At 53.1% G+C, this 26,834-nt stretch overlaps 2 protein-coding genes across 3 annotated transcripts in view; both read right to left on the reverse strand.

Moving 5' to 3' along the window:
- ALDH16A1 (aldehyde dehydrogenase 16 family member A1) overlaps nucleotides 1–5,228 on the reverse strand; it is a 35,589-nt gene extending 30,361 nt beyond the window's left edge. For both annotated transcript variants that reach the window (XM_078869172.1, XM_078869171.1), the window contains exon 1: nucleotides 5,110–5,228. In XM_078869172.1, coding sequence (XP_078725298.1) covers nucleotides 5,110–5,220 — 111 coding nt within the window. In that variant the 5' untranslated portion in view covers nucleotides 5,221–5,228. The remainder of the gene's footprint in view (nucleotides 1–5,109) is intronic.
- Nucleotides 5,229–21,256: 16,028 nt separating this feature from the next.
- The window catches only part of LOC144942344 (ATP-sensitive inward rectifier potassium channel 11-like), a 10,611-nt gene continuing 5,033 nt past the window's right edge, over nucleotides 21,257–26,834 (reverse strand). The window contains exons 3-4 of the mRNA XM_078869165.1: nucleotides 25,020–25,376; nucleotides 21,257–21,714 (exon numbers count right to left, since the gene is read on the reverse strand). Coding sequence (XP_078725291.1) covers nucleotides 21,325–21,714; nucleotides 25,020–25,376 — 747 coding nt within the window. The 3' untranslated portion in view covers nucleotides 21,257–21,324. The remainder of the gene's footprint in view (nucleotides 21,715–25,019; nucleotides 25,377–26,834) is intronic.

Raw genomic sequence — 26,834 nt, forward strand, 5'->3', positions numbered from 1 at the left:
AGCCAGCATGCTACCATACCAAAGAGAAAATGTTCAGTTTAACACGCAGTAGGCTTTCGCGACCAATATCACCCATAATATGAGTTAGATCGCGTAAACATAAATGTGCCGTTAAACCCGCCACAAATCTGGCTGTCGCCTGGTGAAGCTAGTTGTAATTACTGGAAAAACGTCGCAGTCAGATTGTAAATGTTGTGGATTTGCTCTCCAACACACCGGTTAGTGCTGTACTAGTGACGAATTGGCCACGTTCTGTTTACGTGACAACCCTTACTAGTTGGCTGTGTCGGTTGGTGGCGGGTTTAACAACGACACATTTATATATTTACGCGATCTAACATAAAAACACCTGTATTATGGATAAATACCCCTCGCTTTAAAAAAAACACAGCACGTTTTAAGCGAATTAAACAGGGGGGGGGAGCGAAGGGTCATGAGACATCTGGACCACCCTGTTACTCCAGCCGCGTGCCTCCAGCCCAACAATATAAACTCCATTTGTTTGGCGAGCGGCAACGACGTTTGCTGGTTGAAACGTGATCCCTCGCTAGAAAGTCGTGTTGCGCATTAACTCTTACGCAACGATTGCCGGGATCGGTGCACGCGATTTTGCCTGCCAGTTTGAAACGCCGTCGACTCTAGCCCGGAGCATTCCGCTCTTCACCATGGCCACGACCTTTAACCCCCCCCACCGCCCATCAATTATATGTAAAATGTCACAATTTGCTGCACGTGTTGATGTTGTTTGGAGTTTTGCATGTCTCTCTGTCTCTCCGTCTCTCTGTCTGTCTCTCCGTGTATCTCTCTCTCCGTGTCTCTCTCTCCGTGTCTCTCTCTCTCTCTGTGTCTGTCTCTCTCTCCGTGTCTGTCTCTGTCTGTTTTTGTCTCTCTTTCTCTTTCCGTCTCTCTCCGTCTCGGTCTCTCGCTCTGTCTCGGTCTCTCGCTCTTTCTCCGTCTCTCGCTCTCTCTGCCTGCCGGTGGGCGAGGGCGGCCAGGGTCTGTTGGACGTCGCCGCAGGGGTCATGAGTTTCAGGCTCATGGCAGTCAGGCGGCTGCTGTACAACCGGGAGGAGCTACCCTGAAAGTCACCGGCCCTCGCCCTGCTGAGGAATGCAGGGAGCTGCCTGGGGTACGAAAAGGAGCTCTTCCTGATGGACCTGAGCCTGGTCGACTACACGAGGCTGCCAGGTTATCACCAGAGCCTCTTGGACGCGTGGCGGAGCTTCGAGTGGAGCAGAACACGCGCGCCCTATGACCTCGCGCAGTTCCTGAACGAGCCCTTGTTCTGCAAAGGACACAAAATGGAGAGACCATTTCTCTCCCCTCATTGCGGCCGCCCCGCAGTGGAAACAAATGTACAAGTCTCCTGTAGCCAAACGCTGCGGTGACCTCCAGTGGAGGTTGGCACACTGCACGTTTCCATCGGCCGTGTGGCTCAGCCGAATCTCGCCAGGGGTAACAGACTCGTGCATTTCCTGCGGTGCCAGGGAGGATCTGCCCCACCGGTACTTATGCTGTCAGCACCTCAAACCAATGTTCCGCCTTTTGATTGGACATCTTCAGGAAACTGGGGGTGCCCTTCTACAACAGCAGCTTCGTATATGGGGTGGTGCCTGACCTGGCTAACAAGCGCCATGACCTCGCCAACTTCGCCTGTGCTCAGGCGAAGATGGCGGTGTACATAACAAGGAAAAAGATGCTGGAAGATGACACTGATGGCTGCTCTGTGATGCTTCCAGTGTTCAGGGGCCTGCTCAAGGCGCGGCTCCGGCTGGAGCACGCATACCACACACATGTCGGTGATGTGCAGCGTGTCTTTTTCGAACGCCGGGGAGCCGGACAAGCCCCTCTCTGTACCAGCGTGGACGGCACCCTCGTGTTCACCTTCTGAAGCGCTCGCTCGTCACCGTGGCGTGCGCGATGACCACCACCACAACCACCACCACCACCACGTGGCTTTTATTTCGTGTTGTGCACGCTGCATTTAGCGCCACAGCGCGTGGATTTAAAGCGATTATTCGTTTGCTGGTGACTTTGTGTATTTCATATCAGAATCGCCTCCAGTGCTGTTGCTGCTGGCGGCAATAAAAGTTGTTTAAAAAGTCAAAAGTCTCCGTCTGTCTCGACGTGCCCGATAGCTCAACGAAGCGATCGATAGCCCACTTCGTCGAGCTGCTATCCATTTGCTTTGGCCCAGGGTCGCTTCTGAAAAAAAAAAGAGACGGCTACACAGCTCAGTGGGCGCCTTACCTGCTAAAAAAGAATAAATGTACTTCAGTTTTTAGTTTAACTCGATCCGGCCGCAGGTTGCCAGTGCCCACGATAAAACACGATACAGTCCTCTAAATCTACAACTCTAAATAAGCGCGAGCGAGCGCCGTTATACAGAACAAAATTCAGACCGGCAAATGCGAACTAAACATCCATAAAAAACCCAACGCCCACCACCCTCACACATCATCCGTTTCCCTTCCAGTGTCTCAAACTTGATTTGAAGCTTTCGTGACTGCAGGAATTACTCTTTGGTTCTTTCGGTAAAGTCACTTAGAAAGAAAATAAATAAATTAAATAATAGAGTACGACGTTTCGATTGCAACACAAGCAACCGTCATCAGGTAGAACTAAATTTGAGAGAGAGACAAAACAGACACGGAGACACACAAGCAGAGAGAGACAACACAACATAGACACACAGAGAGACACACAACATAGACACACAGAGACACAAAGAGAAACAACACAGACACACAGAGAGACACACAGAGAGAGACACACAACACAGACACACAGCATATACACACAGAAAGAGACACACAACATAGACACATAGAGAGACACAGAGAGACACACAGAGACACACAGAGACGCACAACATAGACACAGAGTGAGACACACAACATAGACACAGAGAGAGACACACACAGAGAGACACACAACATAGACACACAGAGAGAGACACACAACATAGACACACAACATATACACACAGAGAGAGACATACAACATAGACACATAGAGAGACACAGAGAGACACACAGAGACGCACAACATAGACACGGAGTGACACACAACACAGACACACAACATAGACACAGAGAGAGACACACAGAGAGAGACACACAACATAGACACACAACACAGACACATAACATATACACACAGAGAGAGACACACAACATAGACACACAGAGAGACAGAGACACACAACATAGACACACAGAGAGAGACACACAACATAGACACACAGAGAGAGACACACAACATAGACACACAGAGAGAGACACACAACATAGACACACAGAGAGACACAAAACATAGACACATAGAGAGACAGAGAGACACACAACATAGACACACAGAGAGAGACACACAACATAGACACACAGAGAGAGACACACAACATAGACACACAGAGAGACACAAAACATAGACACATAGAGAGACACAGAGAGACACACAACATAGACACACAACATAGACACACAGAGAGAGACACACAACATAGACACACAGAGAGAGACACACAACATAGACACACAACACAGACACACAACACAGACACACAACATAGACACACAACACAGACACACAACACAGACACACAACACAGACACACAAAGAGAGACACACAACATAGACACAGAGAGAGACACACAACAGACACACATAGACACAGAGAGAGAGAGACACACAGAGAGAGACACACAACATAGACACACAGAGAGAGACACACAACATAGACACAGAGAGATACAACAGAGACACACAGAGAGACACACAGAGAGAGACAACACAGATACACACAGAGAGACACACAACATAGACACACAGAGACATACAGAGAAACAACACAGACACACAGAGAAACAACACAGACACACAGAGAGACACACAGAGAGAGACACACAACATACAGAGAGAGACAACACAGAGACACACAACATATACACAAGAGAGAGAGACACACAACATAGACACACAGATAGACACAAAACATAGACAGAGAGAGACACACAACATAGACAGAGAGAGACACACAACACAGACACACAACATAGACACAGAGAGAGAGACACACACAGAGAGAGACACACAACATAGACACAGAGAGAGACACACAACATAGAGACACAGAGACACACAGAGAAACAACACAGACACAGAGAGAGACACACAGAGAGAGAGACACACAACACACAGAGAGAGACAACACAGAGACACACAGAGAGACACACAACACAGACACACAGAGACCCAATGCCTCTGTGTCGAGAGAGATGGGGGAGGGGTGCGTTAACTGTGTGTTAGCCGACTCTCTGTGTTGTATTGCATTACATTTCCAAAAAAATTGCTCAAATTTTGTTTTCTCAAACTGCCTATTTCTCTCTCGAAAATTGTACCAGACTCTCATAGGTCCATGCCTCGGACGCAATATTGGTTGGGGTCCTACCGAGTTCGACGCCGATTAATCGACGATTAATCGACGCCAATCGCCGACAATGAATCGCCGATTAATCGACGATCAATCTACACCAATCGCCGACAATTAAAAATCGACGATCAATCTACGCCAATCGCTGACAATTAATCGACGATTAATCGACGCCAATCGCCGACAATTAATCGACGATTTATCGACGCTAATCGCCGACAATTAATCGACGATTAATCGACGCCAATCGCCGACAATTAATCGACGATTAATCGTCGCCGATTAATCGACGCCCACTCAGAGGCCGATACTAAGCCTGCGGCCTGCCTCCGGTATTTCCTAGAAACTCACGCCGACGACGAGGCGCATTCAGCGGCAGGCCCCAAGCACGGGGCCGGCCTCGCCCGCCCGCCTCCTCCTCCTCCGGCTTCTGTCGGCCGAGGCCGAGGCGACAGCGACGGCGCCGTCACTCGCTCGGAATCGGAACGTTTTTATATTTATTGCGGAGAAATCCGATGAGCTATGAAGCTCTTCTTCCAAACCCCCCAATCACTACCCACAGATGTGACAGCCAGCGGTGGTGGGGTGGCGTAGCTGCACCTGCTGCAAGATTCGTCGATTGCAACAACAACAATAAGAAGATGATGATGATGAGGATGATGATGATGATGAGGGACCTGTGCGACGCTGGCCGCCTCTGGAGCCGGGCCGTACTCCATGGAGTCGAAGACGCTGGCCACGGTCGCGGGAGAGGCGATCGGCTTCGGCGTCTCCACGCAAGCGGCCATGACGGAAGGGGGCTGCAGAGTGAGGGGCGGGGCAGCGTGGGGTGGGGGGGGACTCCCCCCGCCCCCCTTCGCCCCGCCCCCTTCGCCCCGCCCCCGTCCCCTTCGCCCCGCCCCCCTCACCCCGCCCCCCTCACCCCGCCCCCATCACCCCGCCCCCCCTCACCCACCCCCCTGCACCCCTCACCCCCCTCTCACCCCGCCCCCCTCAACCCGCCCCCCTCACCCCACCACCCTCACCCCACCCCCTGCACCCCTCACCCCCCCCTCACCCCGCCCCCCTCACCCCACCACCCTCACCCCACCCCCTGCACCCCTCACCCCCCCCTCACCCCGCCCCCCTGCACCCCTCACCCCCTCCTCACCCCGCCCCCCTCACCCCACCACCCTCACCCCACCACCCTCACCCCACCACCCTCACCCCACCCCCTGCACCCCTCACCCCCCCTCACCCCGCCCCCCTGCACCCCTCACCCCCTCCTCACCCCGCCCTCCTCACCCCACCACCCTCACCCCACCACCCTCACCCCGCCCCCCTGCACCCCTCCGCACCCCGATTCACCCCGCCCCCCTCACCCCACCACCCTCACCCCACCACCCTCACCCCGCCCCCCCTGCACCCCTCACCCCCTCCTCACCCCGCCCTCCTCACCCCACCACCCTCACCCCACCACCCTCACCCCGCCCCCCTGCACCCCTCCGCACCCCGATTCACCCTGGGGCCGTCAATAAATGACGTCACGCGATTTTGGACGATTTTTGACCCCCCCCAAGTCACACGGCGACACAAAAAGTGAGACTCATGCAGCCAGCTATGGCTGCAGGGTTTTGGTGGTACATGTTGTTTGTCGTTAATTGTGAAAATACCTAGTTCCTATGATCACTGTTTCATTGCTTTATTTTGGTGATTTCGAAAAGTTTACTGGTTTGGCCACGTTTGTTTGTTGTAGTACGGAGTTAGACTGATGGCCTTGATCTAAGTTGTCTTGTGGTTCTTGTTGTTGTTGTTGTTTGACTTGCATCCCACTGGGATTTTTGCATACAGCGTTGGTGTTTTTCTGCAATATTTTGCTGTCTTTTCTTGGATTTTCTGTTTGCACTTAGTCACATATTCACTTTAAGATGTTTTCTTGTTCATTTTTTTGTATGTTGCGGTTGCACCCGATTCAAGAGCCGAATGGCTCACAGGGCTATACCTAATAAATGAACTTGAACTCAAATATGACGTCACAAAGCTCTGCCCCCCCCCCCAAATATATAAAACATGCTTCAAATCGCTTTAAACTATTGTCATTGTAGTGCGTATTTAATGTGGCGCTGCACTCTGGTGTTGTAGGAGAAAACATTTATTAAAAAGTCTATTTAATTAAGTAGAACGTGTTGTCTATATTTATTTAAAGTTGCGCATTTTGATGTGACGTCACATTTCTCACCCCCCCCACCCCCCTAAGTGCGTGACGTCATTTATGGACGGCCCCCCTAGGGGCTGAACGACTAATCGATTTCAAATCGAAATCGCAATTTGAAACATTGCGATTAGCAAATCGCAAAGGATGCGATTTTTTTTTGCGATTTGAAAAGTCCTCTTACTTTCTTATTGGAATTGTTTTATTTTTTATTATTTTATTATCATAACTTTACTTATTTTTCTTCTATTTCAATTAAAACATTTTAATAAATACATGTTGGAAGCAATTAATATCCTTTAAGTTATCATCCTTGCATGAGAATATGTAGAGCAGTTCATATTTTGATGGTATCATGTGGTGATGCTCCATCACATGTTTTAAATCTATTACACAGTGAATATTGAACTGAAGCTTGACTTAAACAAATTTAATCGCAAATCAAATCGCAATATCTGTCAGAAAAATCGCAATTAGATATTTTCCCCAAATCGTTCAGCCCTAATTCACCCCCCCCCGACACCCCCCGCCCCCCCGCATCCGCCCCTCCCATAGGTGAATCGATTCTGTGATCGATCATTCAACATAACAACGACAAGCGGCGATTGTTTTCTTTAGGAACGCAACCCCCCCCCCCCCCCGCGTTAAGCGAGGAACTTGCTTGTCCCTCGTTTAACGCGGATGTCGTTAGATGCGTTTGTTGACGAGTGCCGCGTGAAACGAAAACAATTCCCCGGTAAACAACGCAACGGTACTGCAAAGTGCACGACGCGTTACTGTATCCTTCCGCGGAATACTTCCTTGAGTAAGTAGTTCATCGTCCACCAATCAGAAACCGCGTTGCCACGAAAAGTGTCACCCGAATGCATGAACCGCGTTGCGCCGATAACGCGTTGCGTTTGTTTAACGCGTTAAGCGAGGACTTTGCCGTACGGCGCTTAGGGAGTCTATGGCTGCAGTGCAAGCTAGCCCAGCCACAGGGAGGCGTTCTAACACAATAGCGGGGATTGCCGGGAAGAATCGCGTGATGGATTGCACGTGTACAAAGCCCAGCCAGGACAGCCCCGTGACATGAACAATAGCCCCGAGCCAACGTGCGTGCTTGCCCCGTGAAATCCGGGAACATTTAGCCGGGTGGTTTCGGCGTTAGCGGCGGCGGTGGCGGCGATGGGGGTGGCGATGGTGGTGGCGATGGTGGTGGTGATCACTGGCAGTGGGGGTGGCACGTGCCCCCCCGCCCCCCCGCAATGATCCGATCGAAATCCTTAATTTCGATCGGATCGTTTGGGGTTTATTAGTAATAAATCGGCATTTCGCGACCCCCACTGCCACTGTGTAGCATATTATTCCGTGCCAGGGACTCTATGAGATGATAGGACAATAGTCCATAATTGGCAATAAGTAACGGAAAAGCAGTTATAAGTGACTCAGAATTGTGCGCAGTTGCGTCTACAGTCTACACGACTTCACTGAAGGCATCAACACCTTCAGCGAGCGCGATGCCGATCACACAACGCGGTTCAAATTCGACCCTCGATCGACGGCTGCGCCATCGCCGCACACGCCTCGAATATAAAGCAAGGGACAAGTCCTTACTTACTAACAACTCCTCTATCATGTCTCATTGCTGGAGGGGTTGCCCACCCCCCCTACCTGAAAATCCTGGCTCCACCATTGGTGGTGATGGTGGTGGCGGTGGTGGCGGCGGTGGTGGCAGTGTTGGTGGTGGTGGCGGCGGTGGTGGCGGTGGTGGCGGTGTTGGTGGTGGTGGTGGTGGCGGCGGTGGTGGCGGTGGTGGTGGCGGTGTTGGTGGTGGTGGTGGCGGTGGTGGTGGTGGTGGCGGCGGTGGTGGCGGTGGTGGTGTTGGTGGTGGTGGTGGCGGCGGTGGTGGCGGCGGCGGTGGTGGTGGTGGCGGTGGTGGCGGTGGTGGCGGTGGCGGTGGTGGTGGTGGTGGCGGTGGCAGCGGCGGTGGTGGCTATCCACGTGCCTGCCCCTAATCCAGCACCGCTTCTCACCAAGCTGCTTGGCGATGGTCTTGTAGCCCATTCCAGCCTTGTGTAGGTCTACAATCTTGTCCCTGACATCCTTGGAGAGCTCTTTGGTCTTGGCCATGGTGGAGAGTTTGGAATCTGATTGATTGATTGCTTCTGTGAACAGGTGTCTTTTATACAGGTAACAAGCTGAGATTAGCACTCCCTTTAAGAGCGTGCTCCTAATCTCAGCTCGTTACCTGTATAAAAGACACCTGAGAGCCAGAAATCTTTCTGATTGAGAGGGGGTCAAATACTTATTTCCCTCACTAAAATGCAAATCAATTTATAACAATTTTTTGACATGTGTTTTTCTGGATTTTGTTGTTGTTATTCTGTCTCTCACTGTTCAAATAAACCTACCATTAAAATTATAGACTGATCATTTCTTTGTCAGTGGGCAAACGTACAAAATCAGCAGGGGATCAAATATTTTTTTCCCTCACAGGACATCAAACCCCCTGCGCCCTGCCACCCAAACATAGAAGTCAGACTCCGCCTATGGCCGCATGACGGGCTGCGTGGAACCCTGACCGGGATTTGAACTTGCAAACATTTCCCGCGACGATGAGTCAAGAACAACCCCTCTCCCACCCCACCACAACCGAGATCCTGTGAATCAATTCCTGTGTAATGTAGTAACTTGGCAGGAGACGACCTTACGGGTAGCACACTCTTTATTTACACCAACTTATATTACACGGGTGGCTAATCCGCAGCCTAACCCACGGGGTTCCCCTGGCTACACCCACACGGGCTCTTACGCCCCGTAGCTTCTCGGAACCCACCCGGCTGGGGTGTCCGTCTCGACTCTGGGTCCCACAGCCTCGTCCCACATGGACGTCAGACCACGGGTCCCACAGTCTCGCCTCCGAGCCACACAGGGTCCCGGCCCTTACAAGGACAGCGGAACTAGGGGTCTCAGGGCCCTACCTCTTCAACTCCGTCTTCGATCTTCCACTGGTTAACAACTCCCCGAGTGCTCCCGCGCGTCCCCCTTTATAGTCCCTCATGCGGACGTCGCTGAGAGCACCCACCCCAGTTGACCAATCACCGCGCGCTGCCCACGATCCTATTTCCCACCTTGTGTCAGCGCGCACAACCACGCACCCCGCGCCGCCCCGTGATCTCTCACTGTCGGCGCGCGTCAACACCACCACTACACCTGGAAACGATGTCTCTCTCTCCTGCTGTGAGTTCCACACTAAAAAGTCCGCGGGCTTCTTACCTCCTCCTCCTCCTGCGAAGGAGACGGTGGCAATGCCGGATTATCCTCGTAGCAAAAGTAGCTACATATGTAGTGTCTACATGTGTAGTAGCTACATGTAGTAGTAGCTACACGTGTAGTAGCTACATGTGTGTAGTAGCTACACGTGTAGTAGCTACCGGACCAGCACTTTCAAGGGCCCAGCGCTAAATGCTTTCAAGCTATCAAATCCGTACACCTCCTAAGCATTGGTGTTTCATTCAGACGCTGTCTCCCCGACAGACCTGGTCTTCACCTGAGGACGGCTGCTTGCGTTGTGGCCGAAACGTCGTGAGAATTATTTTATTATGTTTTATTTTTATTATTTTATTACTTCCCTTCTACGTGACTTTACCGAAAGAACCAAGAAGAAGACTATCAAATCCGGTTCAGTAATTCTGCACTTGCTTTATTACTATAGTACTATACCACCTTCAACTTATATGAACGACTGGGTGTTGAAGGTTAGCGATTTGTCGAATTATCATCTGGCTTTATAGCAAATGGAAAAATACAATTACTTTACTGTGCAAGTTAAAAAATGTGTGTTTTTATATTTATGTGTTTTTATTTTATTTAGGGCCCCTTTATAACACATGCCGCAGGCCCCGTTCTAGCTTTATCCGGCACTGGTCGGGGGGGGGGGGTCCAGCAACCAATCCTTGGCTCGGCGTTTGTTTGTGCATCTCGACGACGACTTCCTCGGAATGCAATCTCAGGCATCGACAGTCAGGAGTCACACTTTATTTTAAAATCCTTTATATTCAGTTCACTTGCTTGCTTGCTTGCGCGCTTACGACCGTGCAAATCTTTCGGTCGTTTTTAACCCACTTCCCGTGATCCAATCGAGCTGACATTTTGCACGCAGACTCGTTATGCGTGACAATTTATTTTCGTTGAAAATTTTTTCCAAAATGTTCCACTTTTTAGGAAATTTTTTTTTCATATTTTATTTAAAATACCAATGTGATAAAAATGAAACTCTTACTCAAGAAAAAACAGAAATGAATAATAAAATAAAACCGATGCCACGCATATAAAGGATTTATAGTGAAAAACTTGGTTTATACGGGTTAATTTTTTCCCTCCCCGCCCCACCACGGGACCGGGCATGGTAACGCATGTCATTGTTAACTCGAATATACGCCGCTCACACACACATATATATAGGCACGCTCGTCAGCGGATTCCGTTCCCGGAGAGCGTAAACACGTCCCCCCGTGTTCCGGAGTCACCGCTGACAGCTCGCGGGAACTTTTTGAGCTCCGTTTATTCCTGACTTGTCGACCGTACGGGATAGGGGCCGTTCATAAATGACGTCAAGCGATTTTGGACGATTTTTGACCCCCCCCCCTCCTCGTCACACGGCGTCACAAAAACGTCTGACCCCCCCCCCCCGCTTCAAAAGAGTCATGTTTGCATAGACCACAATACCTGCGGTCATAATGCAAACAAAAAACATAACTCTGATAATGTGCACTGTCCTTGAAGTTGATTGGTCCACACCCGAGACAGCTTTCCTGAGAGCCTAGTCTCACATGGGTTGAACCAGATGACGCCAAAAGGTACACAACTCAAAGAGTTTGCATTATGGCTGCAGGTATTGCGGTCTATGCAAACATGACTCCTTGTAAAAAAAGGTGTCAGTTTTGTTGCCAGATAGAAGGGTAAAAAAACAATTATCGGATTTTCTATTGTTTCATCCACAAACCATCGCCAGGAAGATTTTGTCGTGTTACAGAAGTGCGCCGCTGCCTCCGGCGGGAATTCTAAATCCGCGATGGTCTCCAATGTTAATGGGCCCAAGATATTTAGGAAGGAGAAGGGGAGAGAGAGATGGGACGAGCGAGGGATGAAACGAGAGAGGGATGGGACGAGGGATGGAGGGAGCTGGGGAGGGATGGAGCGAAAGAGGGATTGGGTGGGGGATGGAGCGAGGGAGGGATGGGACGACGGAGGGATGGGACAAATATGTTACATAGAAAACAGGGGGAACATAGACATAGAGTAGGGAGAGAAGGGGTAGAGAGAGAGCGAGCGAGAGAGTGAGCGAGAAAGCGAGAGGTGGGGGTTTACATAAAGCAAAGTAAAACAATTACGAAATGATTAACGAAGCAAAGTGCCGAATACACCGAGCATCTTCTTGTTTCCACTGATCGTAAAAAAAAGAGAGAGGGGATAGAGAGAGGGGGAAGGGGTAAGAAGGAGGAGAGCAGAGCTTGAAATCTTTTGTGAAATCTTTCATTTAAAAAAGGGGGGGGGGGGGGGTCACATAAAGCAAAGCATTGAGAAAAACAAAAAAACGAAGCGATGAACGAAACAAAGTGCCGACTACACCGAGCATCTTCTTGTTTCCTCTGATCGTAAAAAAAAGGAGAGGGATGGGACGAGGGAGGGAGGGAGCTGGGGAGGGATGGGGTGAGGGATGGAGCAAGGGAAGGATGGAGCGAGGGAGGGAGCCCCCGCTAACGGAGTGGGGGGCCTCGCCCGTACCGCGCGGCCGACTCTCTCTCGCCCAGCGCTCGCTCTGTGTTTGGAGTGGCGCGCAGGACAACAACGGAAACAGGACACTGCTGGGCCCTGACCCCTACAATCTCCCCCCACTCCCCCCCCCCATCCTCTTCCACCATCACCACACCACCACCACCACCTTCTCGTCTTCGTCTTCTCCGTCACATCCTCGCAAACACGTCCAGTTGGGAGTGGTCAGTGCCGATCCACAATCTGCGACTGAACATCTTAACACAAGTCGTGATTTATGATTTTATTTCTATTATTTTAAATAATAATAAAAAAATCCTACGTGACTTTACCGGAAAAAAACCTAAGAGTATAAATCATTGCAGTCACGAAAGCTTAAAATGTAGAATTAACACAAGTGCTTTGTTGTCAAACAGGGTAAAACCTACTTCTTATTTTGTCATACTTTGATACTGGCAAAAGAGGTCCCATTGTGTAGCTGCTCTACCCCGAGCTTGTACTGTTCGACTTTTAGTGTCCTCTGGTCTAACACTGATCGTGAGACTGGGCTCTACAGAAAGCTGTCTCTGGTGTAGACAAATCAGTTTTCAAAGACAATGCCATAATATATTGCCAGAGCGTGTTTGTTTGTGGTTAATGCAGTACTTGATTCCTTGCAAAAGGTTTCTCTTTGGCGTTTGAACATCTTAACACAACTCCTGTTTTATTGCCAGACAGGGTAAAACCTCGTTCTTGTATTTTTTTCACAATCTGTGACTCTTTCCATGAAACATATTCAGATACCGCTGTGCCAGTAACGTCACCCGTAACCGGGTGTGAACTTCGTCCATAGCCACTGCGGTGCTCTGAGCGAAACACTGCTTCGTACAAAGACAAAGATCCCCCGTATAGCCTTCGCAGAGTGTTGGGGCAAGTGCTGTTTGCGAGTAGCGCCTGTGAGGGCCGGCACCGTGGCACACGACCTGGGTCGGGGGGGGTGGCTGGAACCACGTCCCGGGACTTATACCGCGGAGATGGAGCGATGAAAAAGTGGCGCCACGGTGTCTAGGAGATGTTAACTACCTCGCCTGGTGTACAGGAGGTCGTGGGTTCGATCCCGACCCTGACGACTCCTGCTGTATATTGGGAGTTTGCGTGTGTCTCTTTATCTACCATCATCATCATGGTGGCGAGGAGATGTTAACTACCTCGCCTGGTGTACAGGAGGTCGTGAGTTCGATCCCGACCCTGACGACGCCTGCTGCTGTAAATTTGGAGTTTGCGTGTCTCTCTCTTTCTCTATCATCACCACGGTGGCTAAGAGATGTTAACTACCTCGCCTGGTGTACAGGAGGTTCGTGAGTTCGATCCTGACCCTGACAACTCCTGCTGCATGTTTGGAGTTTGTGTGTCTCTTTATCTACCATCATCACCACGGTGGCGAGGAGATGTTGACTACCTCGCCTGGTGTACAGGAGGTCGTGGGTTCGATCCCGACCCTGACAATTCCTGCTGCATGTTTGGAGTTTGTGTGTCTCTTTATCTACCATCATCATCACAGTGGCTAGGAGATGTTAACTACCTCGCCTGGTATACAGGCGGTCGTGGGTTCGATCCCGACCCTGACGCCTGCTGCTGTATATTGGAACTTGCAGAAGCGAGCAAGAATTTTTGAAAAAAGTTGCGTTTTTTGCTGTGGATTTCACACCTGATGATTGCTTGTGTTGCAGTCGAAACGTCGTGATGATTTTTATTGTTTTATATTTTTATTATTAGATTTTTTCCCTTCTACGTGACTTTACCGAAAGAACCAATAATATGAATCCCTGCAGTCACGAAAGCTTTAAATCAAAATTTAATATATATATAGTTTCATAGTTGTTGGAGAAGAACGTTAATTATCAAGCCGCTTGAGACCCAAGTGGTGTCGCGTTCCTCTCCGTCTCATCGTGTGTCCCTAATCTCGTCTTGCCATGTCGTCGCTGGCGGCACGACGGTGAAGTCCGCTGTGTCAGTGACACACAGCAGAGAAACAATGACAGTCCCTCCTCCGTGTGTGTCTGTGTGTGTGTCAGTGTGCGGGTGTGTGTGTGTCTGTGTGTCAGTGTGCGTGTCAGTGTGCGTGTCTGTGTGTCAGTGTGCGTGTGTCAGTATGTGTGTCAGTGTGTGTGTCAGTGTGCGTGTCTGTGTGTCAGTGTGTGTGTCAGTGTGCGGGTCTGTGTGTGTGTCAGTGTGTGTGTCTGTGTGTGTGTCAGTGTGCGTGTCAGTGTGTGTGTCTGTGTGTGTGTCAGTGTGCGTGTCAGTGTGTGTGTCTGTGTGTGTGTCAGTGTGTGTGTCTGTGTGTGTGTCAGTGTGCGTGTCAGTGTGCGGGTCTGTGTGTGTGTCAGTGTGTGTGTCTGTGTGTGTGTCAGTGTGTGTGTCTGTGTGTGTGTCAGTGTGCGTGCCAGTGTGTGTGTCTGTGTGCGTGTCAGTGTGCGTGTCAGTGTGTGTGTCTGTGTGTGTGTCAGTGTGCGTGTGTCAGTACGTGTGTCAGTGTGTGTGTCAGTGTGTGTGTCAGTGTGTGTGTCTGTGTGTGTGTCAGTGTGCGTGTCAGTGTGTGTGTCTGTGTGTGTGTCAGTGTGCGTGTCAGTGTGTGTGTCTGTGTGTGTGTCAGTGTGTGTGTCTGTGTGTGTGTCAGTGTGCGTGTCAGTGTGCGGGTCTGTGTGTGTGTCAGTGTGCGGGTCTGTGTGTGTGTCAGTGTGTGTGTCTGTGTGTGTGTCAGTGTGCGTGTCAGTGTGTGTGTCTGTGTGCGTGTCAGTGTGCGTGTCAGTGTGCGTGTCTGTGTGTCAGTGTGCGTGTGTTAGTACGTGTGTCAGTGTGTGTGTCAGTGTGCGTGTGTCAGTACGTGTGTCAGTGTGTGTGTCTGTGTGTGTGTCAGTGTGTGTGTCTGTGTGTGTGTCTGTGTGTGTGTCAGTGGGTGTGTCTGTGTGTGTGTCTGTGTGTGTGTCTGTGTGTGTGTCAGTGTGTGTGTCTGTGTGTGTGTCTGTGTGTGTGTCAGTGGGTGTGTCTGTGTGTGTGTCTGTGTGTGTGTCTGTGTGTGTGTCTGTGTGTGTGTCAGTGCGGTGGTGTCGCGGTTAGCGCTACGCTGCATTATAAACCTGGCGGCCCGGGTTTGATTCCCGCTCACGGCCAACACCGGTGACGATTATTATCTGAATCGGTCCCGGGCCTCCCCTAGGTCGACTCAGCCTAAAACGATTACCCGGTGCGATGTGTAAACGTCGCCACTAGGGAGACAAAGGCGGTCGGAAGTGGTTGCTGGCCACCCATCCCCTTGTCTGTTGTGTGTCATTGTTCGTGTGTGGGGTGCTCGCTGGCGGCACTTGCCCCGACAGCCTGGTGAAGGCTGTGCGGGGGAGCTTTGTCTGTTGTGTCTACGGTGGGTCGGAGGTCACAGGCGAGGGGGGTCACTGGGGAGGGGGGGGTAACTGGGGGAGGGGGGTCACAGGCGAGGGGGGGTCACTGGGGAGGGGGGGGGAGTGATGACATCCCCACAACAGCAACTACTTCCAGGTGAGGCTGATGAGCCGAGCCATTTATTGAAATGGGAATGTGCCCAGTGGACATGGAAATCCTATTACCCCTACCCCCTTCCCTCCCTACCCCCTTCCCTCCCTACCCCCTTTCCTCCCTACCCCCCCACCCCCCATCACCTAACCGCCTCCTCCCTCCAACCACAACTCTACCCCGTGTCTCCAATTGCACAGCGATCTTAGGGGCCGTCCATAAATGACGTCACGCGATTTTGGACGATTTTTGACCCCCCCCCCCTTCGTCACACGGCGTCACAAAAAGTCAGACCCCCCCTCAAATATGACGTCACAAAGCTCTGCCCCCCACCCCCCCAAAAAAAACATGCTTCAAATCGCTTTAAACTATTGTCATTGTAGTGCGTATTTAATGTGGCGCTGCACTCTGATTTTGTAGGAGAAAACATTTAATAAAAAGTCTATTTAATTAAGTAGAACGTGTTGTTTATATGTATTTAAAGTTGCGCATTTTGATGTGACGTCACATTTCTCAAACCCCCGCCCCCCTCGTCACACATCGTCACAAATGTCTGACCCCCCCCCCACCCCTCTAGCTGCGTGACGTCATTTATGGACGGCCCCTGATGTGGTATATCTGTATCTATATCCGTATACTACCAGATATACAACAAGGCGCCAGGTTCGGTCTCGAAGCCTCGGTCTCCTGCTGCATACAAGGGGAGGTAGCTCACAGCTAACAGCCGCGCCGTTCAACTTCTTTCGCACCGCACGCAGCCAACCGAAGGCGCAGCGCGCTAACCATCGCGCCACCGCTCCTCGCATCAACAGCCCGGCGCGCAGCCAACTCGTGACGACACCGCCCCGGTGCACAGCCCCCACCCCCCATCCCCCCCACCCCCCCATCCCCCATCCCCCCCACTCCCCCGTCCCCCCCATCCCCCACACCCCCATCCCCCCCACCCCCCGTCCCCCCCACCCCCCCGTCCCCCCATCCCCACCCGTCCCCCCATCCCCACCCCCCCATCCCCCCCACCCCCCCATCCCCCATACCCCCATCCCCCCCACTCCCCCGTCCCCCCCATCCCCCACACCCCCATCCCCCCCACCCCCCGTCCCCCCCACCCCCCCGTCCCCCCATCCCCACCCGTCCCCCCATCCCCACACCCCCATCCTCCCACCCCCCGTCCCCCACACCCCAATCTCCCCGCCCCCCCCACGGGGTTTCGCAGGAAACCCGCGGGCGTGTGAACGGGACGCGCGCGGCAACTCTCGACACAAATGCAGCTCCCCCACGTCTCCTACGTACACACCAGCAGCCCCTCCCCCCCATCATCATCTACCCCCCCCCCCTCAACCCAGCCCCCCCCCCTCAACCTAGCCCCCCCCCCATCATCATCTACCCCCCCCCTCAACCCAGCCCCCCCCCCTCAACCTAGACCCCCCCCCTCATCATCATCTACCCCCCCCTCAACCCAGCCCCCCCCCCATCTACCCCCCCCTCAACCCAGCCCCCCCCTCAACCTAGCCCCCCCCCTCATCATCATCTACCCCCCCCTCAACCCAGCCCTCCCCCCCCTCAACCTAGCCCCCCCTCAACCTAACCCCCCCTTAACCCAGCCCCTCCCCCCTTAACCCAGCCCCCCCCCTCAACCTAGCCCCCCCCCTTAACCTAGCCCCCCCCTTAACCCAGCTCCCCCTCAACCCAGCCCCCCCCCTCAACCTAGCCCCCCCCCCCTCAACCCAGCCCCCCCCTTAACACTTAACCCAGCCCCCCCTCAACCCAGCCCCCCCCCTCAACCTAGCCCCGCCTCAACCTAGCCCCCCCTCAAACCAGCCCCCCCCCCTTAACCCAGCCCCCCCCTCAACCCAGCCACCCCCCCCCTTCATCTACCCCCCCCCCTCAACCCAGTCGTGGGTTCGATCCCCACCCTGACGCCTGCTGCTGTATATTTGGAGTTGCGTGTCTCTCTAACCATCATCATCACGGTGGCTAGGAGATGTTAACTACCTCGCCTGGTGTACAGGAGGTCGTGGGTTCGATCCCGACCCTGACGATGCCTGCTGCTGTATATTTGGAGTTTGCGTGTCTCTCTCTCTCTTCCCTTGGTCGCGTGGGGTTTACCCCTCCACATTTAGAATCAACCCCACGCGTTCAGAGTATACTGCTGCAGTGAATTTGCACGTGATGATCCACCCCGTTGGGCTATCATTTGTGGCCAGGTCGCTTCTGCAAGTTCCAAATCAGCAGCGGGCGTCAGGGTCGGGATCGAACCCGCGGCCTCCTCTGTGCCACCAAGTGTGTGGTCCCGGCAACCGCGTTGGCTACAATGACGACACCGTGTTCTCGTTATCACGCAATATTTTATTTACGCTTAATTACCTCCCCGGCTTTGCAGAATACACTTGTAATCGTTGTTTAAAAAAAAAAAACACACGTTCTAAACAGCAAACGTTCTATAAATATAAACTTTGTTCTTCAAAAGCATTTATACATTTTACTTTGCATATATATATCAAAAATACCGCTACGCATTTTTGTTTGCCTTTCAACTATGTCGTATGAATGAACTTCCGCTGCTGTGCAAACGGACGATGAAAATATATCAGTCGTAAGCCTTCGTCTCGGTGTGTACGCAGTAGCAGCAGTAGCAGCAGCATCACCTGGTCCGGGCGATCTGCATTCAACCGAGACTCAACACATTGACCCACAGAAACACCGCCCGTTGAGCGGAAGGTTCTGCAAACGGCCCGACTTCACGTAAAGGGCCGTCGCCCGAAACGTTGCCCTTTCTTAAAGGGCGCCACGGTGGCTAAGCGATGTTAACTACCTCGCCTGGTCCACAGGAGGTCGTGGGTTCGATCCCGATCCTGACCCTTGCTGCTGTATATTTGGAGTTTGTGTGTCTCTCTCTATCTCATCATCATCACGGTGGCTAGGAGATGTTAACTACATCGCCTGGTCTACAGGAGATCGTGGGTTCGATCCCGATCCTGACGCCTGCTGCTGTATATTTGGAGTTTGCGTGTCTCTCTCTATCCCATCATCATCACGGTGGTTAGGAGATGTTAACTACCTCGCCTGGTCTACAAGAGGTCGTGGGTTCGATCCCGATCCTGACGCCTGCTGCTGTATAATTGGAGTTTGCGCGTCTCTCATCATCATCACGGTGGCTAGGAGATGTTAACTACCTCGCCTGGTCTACAAGAGGTCGTGGGTTCGATCCCGATCCTGACGCCTGCTGCTGTGTAATTTGAGTTTGCGTGTCACTCTCTATCGCATCATCATCATCACGGCGGCTGGGAGATGTTAACTACCTCGCCTGGTGTACAGGAGGTCGTGGGTTCGATCCCGATCCTGACGCCTGCTGCTGTATATTTGGAGTTTGCGTGTCTCTCTCTATCTCATCATCATCACGGCGGCTAGGAGATGTTAACTGCCTCGCCTGGTCTACATGAGGTCGTGGGTTCGATCCCGACCCTGACGCCTGCTGCAGTATAATTGGAGTTTGCGTGTCTCTCTATCTCATCATCATCACGGTGGCTAGGAGATGTTAACTGCCTCGCCTGGTGTACACGAGGTGGTGGGTTCGATCCCGACCCTGACCCCTTGCAACGTGCACGTTGCAAGGCGGCCTACGAACTAATCCGCCAATCTCAGGACGACCCATCGTGTGTTTAGGCGATCATCGACGCAGCGATGGACTCTCGCGATAAGCACGGTTGGCTCCGTATGGTGCGAAAGAAGTTAAACAAACGTACGTGTTACATACATTGTGAGCCCCCTGCAGACAGACAGTAGGTTACTGTGGAATGTTCGAATCGCTGACACCACCACTACCACCACCGCCACCTCTACCGCCACCACCACCACCACTACCATCACCACGGTGCCTGTGCCAGGCCAGGTGCACTTTGAGGCCACGTGAAGTGTCCAAGGCTCGCTGACAGGAGGTCTCGGGACAAACACAGGTGCCATGGGTTGGCTGACTGAGGTGACTGGCAGATGCACCAGCTGTACCCACCACTGTGCCAAGTTGCTGCATTTTAGCCGCCTGGCGCTCCGCTCGTTGTTGTGAGCGCCGCTCCTCTGCCCTCTGTTGTTGCTGGAGGGCGACTGCCTCTAAATGCTTAGCAGCGTCCTTCACGAGCCTCCTCCATAGAGGCCGCGCTTGACACCGCTGGTACCAATCATCGGCAAGTCCACTGAGCTCCACATCCTCCCGTACTGCATTAGTCCATCTCTTCTCCAGCCCGTGTCGTGTCCATTTAGCCCTCTCTATGCAGCCAAACAGAAGCTGCTTGGGCATGCGGTGGCTGGGCATGCGGGCCACATGACCCAGCTAAGACAGCCTCGCCTGCCGGAGAAGCTCACTGATGGGAATGTGTCCAGATCTTTCAAGGATATGTGAGCTCCTCACACAATCCAGCCTGGTTAAACCCAGGATGGATCGTAGGCAAACCGGCCTTGATGTTTCTAACCGGCGCAGATGTTCCATTAGAGGGGTCCACGTTTCACAAGCATAGAGAAGGAAGGGCATGAACATGGCCGAGAAGACCCGAAGCTTCGTGCAGAGCGACAGGCCAGGTAGCTTCTACACAGCGTTACGCAGCCGATGAAAAGATAATGCCACCCGACTGATTCGGAGTGTCAAACGGGAGCTGGTCATAAGCACACTGCCCAGGTATTGTAAACTCTGAACTCTCTCCACAACTGCCCCCTCACGAATGATAAGCTAAGGGGGTGGAGTGTTTGGTGGCACAAAATACCCAGGCAGGTGCTTAGTTTTGGTGGGGCTGATGGTGGCACACTCCAGGTAAGCAGTAATCACCAGATCATCAGCATACATAATATGGTTATCATCACCACGACAGCCAACACCAACACCACCACCAAAAGACAAGATAAAGATCCCCCGTACAGCCTTAACAGACTGTTGGGGCAAGTGCTGTTAGCGAGCACCTATGAAGGCCGGAACGGTACACGCCCGACCGCCTTTGTCTCCCCCCAGTGGCGATGTTTACACACCGCACCAGGTACTCATTCGAGGCTGAGTCGACCTAGAGGAGGCCCAGGACCGGTTCAGATAATCGTCACCGGTGGTGTTGGCCGTGAGCGGGAATTGAACCCGGGTCGCCGGGTTCATAGCGCAGCGCGCTAACCGCGACCACTACCACCATCACCACCGCCACCATCACCGCAACCACCACCATCACCACCGCTACCACCGCCAGAACCATCATCACCACCGCCACCACCATCACCACCGCTACCACCGCCGGAACCATCATCACCGCCGCCACCACCATCACCACCGCTACCACCGCCACCACAATCACCACCACCGCCACCACCACCATCACCACCACAATCACCACCACCCGCCGAAGAACCGTATCGCGCGCGAGCGTCTCGACTCTCCGCCGACGCCGGCGGCTCAGGCGGAGGCGAAGTGCAGCGACGCGGGCCTGGGCCTTCCCTCCGACGCGCCGTCGGAGCGCTCGCTCGCCGACCGGGGCCGCCCGAACCGCACGGACAGACGGTGCCTGCCACCGCCGCCACCGCCGCCACCACCGCCACCGCCGCCGCCACCGCCACCGCCGAAGCTGTCTCCGCTGCCGCCCCAGCCGGAGCGGTGGTTCTTCCGGCGCCGCAGCGGAGACAAGGACGAGTTGGAGGAGGAGGCGGGTTCGGCGCGCGGCAACGGCTCGTCCGCCCCGTGGCGGCAGGCGAGCTGCAGGAGCGGGGGTGCCGCCGGGGGAGGGCCGAAGGCTTCGGGGTGGCGGGCGCGGTCGAGGTCGCGGGCGCTGCAGCGCGGCGTCGGAACCTTTTTGGGGGGCGAGAAGCGCGGCAGGTGGAGCGGGGGACTGCGTGTTTTGGTTTTTTTGCGTGTTTTTTTAGGTTTTTTGTTTCAACGTTTCGCGGCTCTTGGGGCCTGACGTGTCGCGAGCGTTCGTTTCGCCGGTGTGCGGCGGCGTGACCGAGACGAACTGAAGAGGCGAGCCACGGGCGGCGGTGCGACTGTGGCCACTCAACCCAGACCGTGGACCCGCGTGGCGAGCCCACTGTAGCCAAATCACACGAACTGTCTCTCTCTCTCTCCCTCTCTCTCTTATGTGTATGTGCACGTTGGACTGTTTACATGGGGATAATGAACACGAGGTTTAAACGGGGGCACTTAACGATTCATCCGCCGTGCATCGTCACAATTCGTAGCCGCGAGTCAAGAATGGATTTGCTTTCTCCGTGTACGTTTGCTGAACTTCTTTCGCACCGTACGTAGCCAACCGCGCTAATATGAGGTGCGGGGAGTGGGGGGGAAGGACAACAAACTAAACGCCCTCGACTGCTTTGTCTACTGACACCGCAAGCCCAGCGCGGACCGATGCTGCTTCCCCAGGACATTGGCCGTGGTGCCCAGCCGGGATACATCCATCAACAATCCCGATGGAGGGAAGCGGTGGGGAGGACTATCCATAACAAAGGCTCACCCTCTTAAGCCTCACCTTACCATATGAATACAAAGTGTGCCAGACTAAGTCTTAAGCCTACCTTACCATATGAATAAAAAGTGTGCCAGACTAAGTCTAAAGCCTCACCTTACCATATGAATACAAAGTGTGCCAGACTAAGTCTTAAGCCTCATCTTACCATATGAATAAAAAGTGTGCCAGACTAAGCCTAAAGCCTCACCTTACCATATGAATACAAAGTGTGCCAGACTAAGTCTTAAGCCTGACCTTACCATATGAATAAAAAGTGTGCCAGACTAAGTCTTAAGCCTGACCTTACCATATGAATAAAAAGTGTGCCAGACTAAGTCTTAAGCCTCATCTTACCATATGAATACAAAGTGTGCCAGACTAAGTCTTAAGCCTGACCTTACCGTATGAATAAAAAGTGTGCCAGACTAAGTCTTAAGCCTGACCTTACCATATGAATACAAAGTGTGCCAGACTAAGTCTTAAGCCTCATCTTACCATATGAATACAAAGTGTGCCAGACTAAGTCTTAAGCCTCATCTTACCATATGAATACAAAGTGTGCCAGACTAAGTCTTAAGCCTGACCTTACCATATGAATAAAAAGTGTGCCAGACTAAGTCTTAAGCCTCACCTTACCATATGAATACAAAGTGTGCCAGACTAAGTCTTAAGCCTCATCTTACCATATGAATACAAAGTGTGCCAGACTAAGTCTTAAGCCTCATCTTACCATATGAATACAAAGTGTGCCAGACTAAGTCTTAAGCCTGACCTTACCATATGAATAAAAAGTGTGCCAGACTAAGTCTTAAGCCTCACCTTACCATATGAATAAAAAGTGTGCCAGACTAAGTCTTAAGCCTCACCTTACCATATGAATACAAAGTGTGCCAGACTAAGTCTTAAGCCTCACCTTACCATATGAATACAAAGTGTGCTGTACTTGCCGCCCCCCCCCTCTCCAACCATTATATAAACGGAGTGGTAGCTCCTGCAATCTCTCATTTACTTGATGCAGCTGTCGTGGCTGTGACGGTTCCACCTGAAGACGGAAGCTTGTGTTGCCTCCGAAACGTCGTGATTTTTATTTTATTTTACTTTTATTAATTTTAATGTTTTACCTACCTGGTGACTTTACCGAAAAAACCTAAGAATACGGTAGGGAGGAGGCACAGGTGGTGGTGGTGGGACGGGGGGTAGAGGGGGGTGGAGTGGGGTAGGGAAGGTGAGCCAACCTTGAGGACACGTGCTTTAACTTGCAGCTGACTGCGGTTGACCTTGAGATCACCTCCGTCAAACCTTGGGCTTGCGTTCACCCTTGAGCTCAACCCCTTGAACTCACCTCGAGTTCACCCATGAGCTGACCCTTAAACTCATCCTTGAAGTTAACCCCTTGAGCTCACCTTGAGCTAACCTTGACCTCACCCTGAGTTCAAATCCTTGACCTCATCCTTGACCTCACCCTTTGACTTCACCCTTGACCTCGCCTTGACCTCATCCTTGACCTCATCCTTGACCTCACCCTTGCCTTCACCCTTGACCTCACCCTTGACCTCAAGCCTAGAATCTCACGTGGTGCCCCCCGCCCTCCGACCCTTTAGGGGCCGTCTATAAATGACGTCACGATTGGACGATTTGTGACACACCCCCATCCCATCGTCACACGGCGTCACGAAAAGTCAGACCCCCCCCCCTCAAATATGACGTCACAAAGCTCTGCCCGCCCCCCCCCCCCAATAAAATAAAACATGCTTCAAATCGCTTTAAACTATTGTCATTGTAGTGCGTATTTAATGTGGCGCTGCACTCTGATGTTGTAGGAGAAAACATTTATCAAAAAGTCTATTTAATTAAGTAGAACGTGTTGTCCATATTTATTTAAAGTTGGGCATTTTGATGTGACGTCACATTTCTCAACCCCCCCCCCCCCATCGTCACAAATATCTGACCCCACCCCCGCCCCCCCAGGTGCGTGACGTCACTTATGGCCGTCCCCACCTTAACCGCGATCCGCCCGGCGCACCTTGATGGTTTGAAGCTTTCGTGACTGCAAGGATTCATATTCTTAGGTTTTTCGGTAAAGTCACCATGTAGGTAAAAAATTAAAATTAATAAAAGTAAAATAAAAATTAAATAAAAATCACGACGTTTCGGAAGCTATCGTGCTGCGACTGTTCCACCTGAAGACGGAGGCTTGTGTTGCTTCCGAAACGTCGTGATTTTTATTTTATTTTAATTTTACTTTTATTAAATCCTTTATATTAAGTTCACTTGCTTGCTTACGACCGTGCAAATCTTTCGGTCGTTTTTTAACCCACTTCCCGTGATCCAATCGAGCTGACATTTTGCACACAGAGTCGTTGTGCGTGACCTTTTAGGAATTCTATTTATTTATTTTATTACCAATTGCTTAATGGTGGCAGACAATCATCTGACCCATAGGTGGCAGCCATCTGAAGCCAGAGGACGAGAGGACTCTAGCCGCCCGTTTCAAAGACCAATGTGGGCTGGGTTGTGGCCCATTGAACACGCATATAAAGGATTTATAGTGAAAAACTTTGCTTTTACGGGTACATTTTTTCATTCTAATTTTTTTTACCTACGTGACTTTACCGAAAGAAAAAAAACAAAACCTAACAACGCGCACCTTGACGGTGTTGCCGAACTTGGAGTAGTCGACGGAGTAGCGGCCGTCCTCCTCCGTGACGACGCTCTCGAATCGGTGGCCCCACAAGATCTCGTCGGCCAGGTAAGAGGTGCGCGCCTGCGTGGTGATGCCCGTCGTCTCCACGATGCCCTCCAGCACCACCACCACCTCCACGTCCGCGCCGGGCAGCTCGGCCGCCGCCAGCGAGTAGAGGGGGCTGCGCGCGTCCACCGTGTGGCTCACGATCAGCGGAGACACCAGGAAGATGCTGTTGGCTCCCACGGGGTTGTCCATCTGGATGTCCACCTGGTGCATGGGGATCACCTCGCCCTCCGAAGTCGTCGTCTTGCAGATTACCTGTGGGCGGGGGGGGGGGGGGCGGGGGGGAGAGAGGGTTCACAACCTCTTCACTTGTCGCTCACGTTTAGATTTGGGTGACGTTGGCGCCCCCCCCCCTGCCCCCCTGCATAAAGATCCCCCGTGTAGCCTTAACAGACTGTAGGGGCAAGTGCTGTTAGCGAGCAGCATCTATGAAGGCCGGCACGGCACACGAGGGGGGTGGGTGGCCAGCAACCACGCCCGACCGCCTTTGTCTCCCTAGTGGCGATGTTTACACTCCGCACCAGGTACTCATTTTAGGCTGAGTCGACCTAGGGGAGGCCCGGGACCAGTTCAGATAATCGTCACTGGTGTTGGCCGTGAGCGGGAATCGAACTCGCGTCGCCGGGTTTGTAGCGCAGTGTAGCGCTAACCGCTGCACCACCGCTCCCCCCTACACACACACACTGGCACCCCCCCACCCTGCCCCCCTACCCATCACAGTCACCCCCCCCGCCCCCCTACACACACTGCCCCCCCCCTACACACACACTGTCACCCCCCCCCCTGCACACACTCCCCCCCCCTACACACACACACTGGCACCCCCCACCCTGCCCCCCTACCCATCACAGTCACCCCACCCTGCCCACCTACACACACACACAGTCACCCCCCCCGCCCCCCTACACACACTGCCCCCCCCTACACACACTGTCACCCCCCCCCTGCACACACTCCCCCCCCCTACACACACACACTGCCCCCCCCTGACCCCCTAAACACACTGCCACCTTCCCCTGCCCACCTACACACACACACTGTCACCCCCCCCGCCCCCCCTACACACACTGCCCCCCCCCTACACACACTGCCCCCCCCCCTGCACACACTGACACCCCCCCTGCCCCCCTACACACACTACCCCCCCCCGCCCCCCTACACACACACACTGTCACCCCCCCCCCCCTACACACAGTCACCCCCCTGCCCCCCTACACACACACACTGTCACCCCCCCTACACACACTGACCCCTTGCACACACTGTCACCCCCTGCCCCCCTACACACACACACTGCCCCTCCCCTGCCCCCCTACACACACTGTCACCCCCCCTACACACACACACTGTCACCCCCCCTACACACACTACCCCCCTGCACACACCGTCACCCTCTGCCCCCCCTACACACTGTCACCCCCCCCCTGCCCCCCTACACACACTGCCCCCCCCCCGCCCCCCTACACACACTGCCCCCCCCCCTACACACACTGTCACCCCCCCCTACACACACTGTCACCCCCCCCCCGCCCCCCTACACACACTGCCCCCCCCCTACACACACTGTCACCCCCCCTACACACACTGTCACCCCCCCCCGCCCCCCTACACACACTGCCCCCCCCCCTACACACACTGTCACCCCCCCCTACACACACTGTCACCCCCCCCCCTGCACACACTGACACCCCCCCCCCTACACACACCCCCCCC

The sequence above is a fragment of the Lampetra fluviatilis genome, chromosome 27, assembly GCF_964198595.1.
Source record: "Lampetra fluviatilis chromosome 27, kcLamFluv1.1, whole genome shotgun sequence".
NCBI classification, from domain to species: Eukaryota; Metazoa; Chordata; class Hyperoartia; order Petromyzontiformes; family Petromyzontidae; genus Lampetra; species Lampetra fluviatilis.